Genomic DNA, 7,804 nt, shown 5'->3' with positions numbered 1-7,804 from the left:
GAAGTACGAAGGCCCTCTGGTAGGACTTTCATTTACCGCACAAAGGAGGTGCAAAAAAATCAGTGACGGAACTAGAAATTTTGGTAAGTCTGGGCAAATTTTAAAACCGCAAATTTACACGCCACAATATATATAAATAGTTATAAACTAAAATAAAAGAGACTCTCAATTTTACCAACAAAAGTATAGCTAATTTGTGTTCCATTTCTTTAGACAATACAAGATAAGAAAAAGACACGTCAAAGAAGACAATACAGGATAAGAAAAAATGAAACATACCAATAGTGTGCTAAGTTGGTAGAAAACCACAAGGCAAATGACATCTCCGAGTCTTCTTTGCGGTAAATGTTTGAAGAATATTAAAATCACTAATTGACTTGAATATCCACCACTCGGTGTAACATATCATCAAGTCACTGAACCACTCATTGTTGATCGTGTTGCGCAATTTAGACTTGATAATCTTCATTGCTGAAAAATCTCTTTCAACAGATGTTGTGGATACTAGCAATATCAAAGCCAACTCAATAAGTTTGTAGATCAATGAAAATAACAAATGTTTCTCAGTTTGAACCATCTTCATAGCCAAACTTGCAACATCATCACAAGCAGAAAAGGAAGCATGTCTTTTCACTTGAAGTATAAAAGTGGCAAGTTGTTCCTTTATTGTTCCACAGTCATCATCAGAAAAGTCCGTATGATAAATATCAGCAAGATGAGCAAGCTTATCCACATTAAACTTGGATAAAGAGTTCTTGGGGTCAAGACATGAGAAGCAATCAAGCACAATGTTAGTTCTTTCACTAAAGCGGTGATCCATCTTCACACATATTTTGTCAATAGCAACATAGAAAATCTCTGCACGGTAATGGTGAAGATTAGTGATAGTCTTCCCTTCTTTCCTTGAACGACCCCGAACTGGTATTTCTTCATCCATATTTGGCACCGGAATACCTTTATCACCACAAAATTCTTGGACATCAACAAAGAAATTATCCCAACCACTCTCTCTCAATGTGTTCAACCGAGCTTTGACAACATCAACTAATTCCATGGCAAGCACAATATTAAGATCTTTTTGTTGCAAGATTTTTGAAAGTTCGTTTATGATACCAAACAACTTTAACATAAGCTTCAAAATGAAAGCAAATTTAAAGCTCTCCATCGTCAAACAGCCACGCAAAATCAATTGAAAACAACTTAATTGCAACTTTGGTCCCTAACACTAACCAATTCCACGATTTTAGTCTCCTACCTAATTTAATTACACGGATGGTCCCTGACTTTGCTGGCCATCTGCAACATTGGTCCTACCGTTTATTTGTTAACGGAAGAGGTTTACGTGAATGGTCACTTAGCTGATGTGGAAGTCGAATTGGAGAGAGAAAGTGACCAGCAACTGATCCAACCTTCTTCTTCGCCTAAAGGGACTCGTTTGTTCTTTATCTCTTCCCTTTTCGCTCAATCTCAAGTTTCGAAACATCTTCCTCACGGTGCTCTGTTTTTTAAGGAGGAAGAGGGTAGAAGATGACCGTTGCAGGTCTCACGTGCTTCCCTCTCTCTTCAATCCTTTTTTCTCTCTCTAATTGGACATTCACGTAAGCCTCCTCCGTTAACAAATAAACAACAGGACCAACGTTGCAGACGGCCAGCAAAGTCAGGGACCATCCGTGTAATTAAATTAGGTGGGGGACTAAAATCGTGGAATTGGTAAACGTTAGGGACCAAACTTGCAATTAAGCCTAACAACAAAATTGCAAATTTCATCTTATAATTGAATTATATTTTAGAGGCCTATCTTGTACGAAGCTGGTGTGGTGGAGGCTCCAACATGGATGAGATATGGATCATTCTTATGAATTTCAAACCATATCAAACTGTTCCCAGAAAGGCTCCATCATTTTTATTCCAAACCTTTAAAATAAAATAGATCAAACACAACTCTAACAAAATATGATTAAGGAAGAAAACATGAGTTATGGAAAAGATAAAACTACCTTTTTATTCTCAATAATATGAGATTTTGTAAGGTTCAACTCAATAAAATGAAACATCTCAAAATTCGATAATTTTGGATCACTGATATAATTAACTAGGTCATGTTCAGAAATCAGCCAGCCTATATCAAATGAATATAGGAGGTGTTGAATAATTCACTTGCCGTTGTTCTCGATCCTGAATGTTGATAATATAGAATTTAGAAGCTCCAATATAACACAATCTGAGCCAACCACTATTGTTCAAACGATAATAAAACATAAGATCTCTCATTCCACTAGAAAAAAATTTCCTGTCGATCATATTCAGTTTCGAGATATTCAGTTTCGAGCTTAATGGTGAATATATTTCCAACTGGATCTTTGAAAGTCACAGGTGGTGACAACCTTGTACCAAATTCCTAAAGACACATATTTGATATGTGGGTTCTTCCCTAGTACATTACCCACTATAATGTTTAGTAATGGTTGGATAATTAAAACATTAAAAGAATATATTTTTGCAATCAATTTGAACTTAGAACAGATGGGTGGACTTATACATATAATAGTTTGTTTGTTGGGATTCTCTGATGGGTGAACTTAGTCCTATTCCTTACATTAAAAAGTGATAAAAAAAACCAATCGAGCATATTTAACAATTCTTAAATTTGAAAATCATATTGAGTTTAAATCTTAATTATTAAGACTGGAATTATAAAACGTTATAGTGATAGAAAAGGTAACCAAGCAAAGCATAGAGATGGAATTTATGAATTTTGAAGACAGAAATGAAAAACTCTTCAATTTGTGTCTTCTTTGAGTGCATACAAGGAAGGAACTAAAATAACGTATCTGCAAAGATGGTTTAGGGTGCTTTATATTTAACATTCAATGACAGACCCGAATGAGGCCATAAATAATACCAGTTGGCTTGCATTCAGTCATCTTAGAGCATCTCCAATGCAAGGTTCTTAGTTCTTATTTTGGAGTTAAGAACTAAGAAAGAATTAAGAACTAAAAACTTTACCATTGAAGGTGCTGACATTGACTCCTTAGTTCTTATAAATAAGAACTTAGTTCTTATATAAGAAGTTTTGCTTTTTGAGTTCTTAGCTTAAAATATTAATTATTTGCCTCTCATCCAAATTACTTTATTACTTTATGAGTTTTGTTTTATCGCTTTATGAAAATAAAAAGTATAAATAATGTGGTTGGTGGGACTAAATGAATAGTGGTAAGAACTAAGAACTCATAGTTGGAGCAAAATTGCTTGATAGTTGCTTAAACACATGTGGCAATACGGGGCCACATGAATAGTGCTAAGAAATAAGAAATAAGAACTAGCATTGGAGATGCTCTTAGAGGACTTGGAAGATTATGATTCAAACGAAGCATTTAGTGAAGTTAAAAAAAAATCATGTTTTTGTAGAACCCCAAATTCTGATTTTGGAACTCTTTTTTAATTCATACGAAACATTTACTAACTTGATAACAAAGGAATGCTCTATCAATAAAACTGGATTCTCTAACTCATTGTACTTAACAAAACACATTGTATCATCCTAATAGATATTATAATATGTTTTTTTTGTACATATTATACTAACTCATTGTACATAACAAGTTACCTATTTTTAAACAATTTAATTTGAAACTAATGCTTCCTATTCTGTTCTCTTTGTAACTGTATATTTACCATTTCAATAACATCTCCTATTTTCCAAAAAAAAAAATTTCATCCAGGAGCACATTAAAATTGACATTAAACTCCTTATTTCCCTTAAAATTCTGATGCATCATTAAATTATTAAAATTTCAAATTTAAATAGATAATATCAGGTATCTGAAAAAAATAATATAAAAATGACATTTAAGATCATATTAAAGTTAACCTTATTCTTTTCATATCTCCTAAATTTCGGATGCACCAAAAGGCTTAAATGCATTTTCAGAAATTTAAATTTTCTATTGGGAATAAGTACACATTTTTGAAATACTTATGAGATGAACCATGTTTAGAAGTAGATTAGGCTTTATTTCAAACCTCTATGATTTATGAAAAAATTAAGGGTGAGAAAGAATTTAAGGTTAATTTTAAAAAACTCTTAAATGTTGTTTTTAAAATTAATTTGTTTAGATCATTAAAATCATTGAAAATTCAAAGTTTTTTTTTTAAAGCAAAAGATAAGATATATTATTCAAAGTCAAAGTCAGGAAACAAGTCCTCTTGACAACGGGCGATACAAAGAAAGCACGAAGAAAAAACAAAAACAACGACCAACGACAACGAAAAACCAAAGCAAATACCACAAACCAACATCGACCAAAACACCAATATATTAGAAAAACGAGCCCCCACTACGAAACCAAAAACTCGACCAGCAGAAAAAAAACCTACCCACCACCGTATCTCTTCGGGTGGGTCGCCTTAAGATTAGAAACACAAGCCTCAATAGCCTCCTCGTCAGCACCAGAGAAAACCAGGCCACAAGATTTACCAACCTCCGAGATATTAGTCGCACGCGTGCGCATAGACTCCACACTACCCACATTAAGCACACCAGCCCTCTCCACATTAGCAGGAGTGGCATCCGATAACACCGGTGACTGCTGATCCTCAGAAATTATATCCTCAAACACTTTCTTCTTCCAACGACATCTAGTGAACCCAAGAATCTTCTTATTCCAACCACGACCAGTAATCTTTTTTGGGCGACCTCTCTTTCGACGCGGTGGAGTTCCCAAATCTTCCTCAGAGTCCAAATAATTACCATTATCATGCCCCTCATTAGACAACGCGTCAAAATGAGCGGACACAACACGAAGTTATCTGAGGAATCATCATCATGACTAACAACCTACACCTTCTCTAACCCAATAACTGCGCAAGCATCCCGATCCCTCGAATTTACATCCAAAGGCTCACCCCGCACACCCTCAACCAAGGGCTTACTAGCAACACGAATCACAAATTCTGACCTAGCAAGAAAATCTGATGCCGGCGTGAGCCTCAATTCATTCATCCTCATATAAAAATCAGAAAAAATAGCATGAAGAATCTGATCGTCGTACTCCCGCCAGTCCAACGCATCCTGTAACATCCCACCTTCTAACTAATCAGGTGATGACCATTAGTCGATAACTTAACCCTAGAGTTAGGAATGAGCTAGGACTAGGACTGTGACTAACCATAAGTAAGTACATATATATATATACATATCTATATATATATATATACATATATATATATATGATGCTTGTATGTGTGTGCTTGTGTATATGGGTGACCTAATTTTATGCATGATTTACGATGCGACGATAAAACGTCGGTGTGACGATTAGATCGAACCGACAATAAAAAGTACCAAAGACATGGTCGTCATGACTCCCATTTAATTGAGTAACTCGAGTATATGAGGATAGGAAGCTACTCTGATCGAATCTCTTGACGGTAGAAACACACTGTCTCAGATCGATCGATAGTAGGACCAACGAACCAAACCCTAGTATACAATATGTGTTAGTATTAGGCATTCAGAGGGGAAATACACTGCTAGAGAATCTTTAGTAATCAGAAATGATGAAGCATAGTAGCCAATTTGTCCCGACTTGAAGACAAAATAAAATAATTGACCAACCGGTGCTCTAGGTTACTATTCATCCATGATGACGCACTACTATTCATCAATAGTAAGCACCATGATGACTTCTAGTTCCCATAAACCCCTCCTGAATGATGCCTGGACGTGTTCAGACCTGCAGTAGCCCCTAGAACATTGTGATAATCAGCTTGCATTCAATTCCATAGGTGGTGCAACTTGGTTAAGCTCTTATCTTGATTTGCTTAATTTAGCCACTTACAGCTTATAAAATGGTACCATTCGAACCCTTTGAGCATCAGACATTCCATTCCAACACTTAGTTTCCTCAGATAGTGCCCAGAGAGCCCAGAGTGAGTGAGAGACCGAGAAGAGCTTCACAAGCTTCTTCTCTTCGATTCTCATCATACATAGTGAGTTGGAGTGTAATTTTTGGTCCAATGAGTTCCTGAGCGGGTGAGGATTCGATCTGGGTTAGTTTCGCGAAGCTTTGAGCCAAGAAAACCCAAAACCGAGAGCACCCTGCAACTCCGGTGAGCATTCCGGCGAGTGCTCTGACCTGCAACTCGACTTTCCTCGCACTCCAGACCTCCATAGCAGCACCCATTGGTACCAAACTCATCACGATAACCTGTAGACCAAGTTCCAGTGCCCAGAACACCACGACTGTGACGATTTGAGCATCTCCGATCGTCTTCTCCGGCTAGTGAGTTTCTGCAACTCTCTCATTTTCACGTTGTTTTCACTCCAAAACTTATCCTTAAGCATGCTAGAGTATTTTTAGGAAGCTTTAGACTAGTTTGGAACATCGAATCATCACGAATTAGTGGAACCAATATTTGAATTTTCAAGCTCGAGTGAGCTATCGAGTTGAGCTTTTGGCCTCGAGTTAGAGTGCCAAATTGATTAGTTTATGCTTCTGGAAAATGGTAGACCCTTTTAGGATAGGTAGAAACGATGATAGAGCTCTGAGGTGAAAAACCCCAATTTCACCTCACAACCGATCCAAAAACTGGCAAATTGAGGTAGTTACAGTGCTTAGATGCTTCTATAAATAGTCTAGATGAACTCAGAAGGTTGGAAAGTATAGGTATTGAGCATCAGAAGTTAGTTTTAGCTTAGTTTGTGAATTTCTTAATTTGCAAGTAAACTTGGAATTAAATTGAACTTAAGCTAGATTAATCAACTTAATTAAGTGATTCTGAACTTGATTATGAGTTAGGAATGCTAGAAATTGAGTAATGAAAAACCAGAAGTCAGAGGTCAGTAAGTTAGCATAATGAATTAGAAAGTTAAGTTAGTTAGTTAATGAATAAGTGATTTTAGCAAAAATGGGTTAAATATTAAGTTAAAAAGTTTAGAAGTAATTATTGACTTAAGAAGCTGAGTAAAATAACATGATCAGGTCAGCAAGGGAAATTGATTAAGTCTAAGAGTAGAAGGGTAATAAAAAGAAAATAAAATTAATACATGAATTAGTTTAATATTTTTGGCTTAATGAATTTATAACCCAACCATAATCCATGATGTAGAGAGTGAAGAATCAGGCTCTCGAGTTTCAAAAAAACCATTGAGTCACAGGTAAGGGGAGTTAGACAAGACCTTGTCTTGGTACATGACAGATAAGTAACCGTTAAAGCGATAGTAAACATATTATTATTTACTCGACTGCTTGCAAATGCTATTGAATTATATGCTTGATGAAGTGATGTTGAATGTTTGCTTGTGATTCATGTTGTGAATTGCTTGTGGATGTTGTATTGCTGCATTGTTAGAAAGAAGATAAAGTATACCATGGGATATGGTGATACTTAGGAAATTAGCCAAATGGCTCGGATAAAAGGTTTGTCTTATGACAACATAATATTAAACATCTGAGGTAGGGAGGTATAGGGTAATGATTCACCGGCTTAATGTGTTATTGATACTTGATTTTGAGAACTAGACCTACCCGTCACACGTTAGAAATTACCATAGGGATATAGATAATATTATAAAATAAGATTAATAGATGATAAGTGACAACCCTTTTATTAAATCAATTATAAAAAAAAGTACATAACCATTACCGGAACGAATAAGAATTTCCTGCCTTAAAACCTAACTACTTGATCCCGTGGATCTCACCTCTGATTTCATTGAGGTGTACTTACTTGAAGAGTAAGGTACATATGTTTGTTTCTAGTTCGCTAGAAATTATTACGGTGAATAAGGGGGCGATGGATG

At 35.7% G+C, this 7,804-nt stretch overlaps 1 protein-coding gene across 1 annotated transcript; it reads right to left on the bottom strand.

Moving 5' to 3' along the window:
- Window positions 1-289: 289 nt before the first annotated feature.
- On the bottom strand, window positions 290-1,165 carry LOC130744149 (uncharacterized). Its single transcript, XM_057596339.1, has one exon. The coding sequence runs from the start codon at window positions 1,163-1,165 to the stop codon at window positions 290-292; it is 876 nt and encodes a 291-aa protein (XP_057452322.1).
- Window positions 1,166-7,804: the final 6,639 nt, after the last annotated feature.

The sequence above is a fragment of the Lotus japonicus genome, chromosome 3 (genome assembly GCF_012489685.1).
Source record: "Lotus japonicus ecotype B-129 chromosome 3, LjGifu_v1.2".
Lineage (NCBI taxonomy): Eukaryota > Viridiplantae > Streptophyta > Magnoliopsida > Fabales > Fabaceae > Lotus > Lotus japonicus.
The sequence above is the reverse complement of the archived record's forward strand: the minus strand, read 5'-3'. Positions and strand labels throughout refer to the sequence as shown.

Excerpts from the sequence above, each read along its gene's own strand:
- LOC130744149 (XM_057596339.1), bottom strand. The coding sequence starts at position 1,165 with ATGGAGAGCTTTAAATTTGCTTTCATTTTGAAGCTTATGTTAAAGTTG.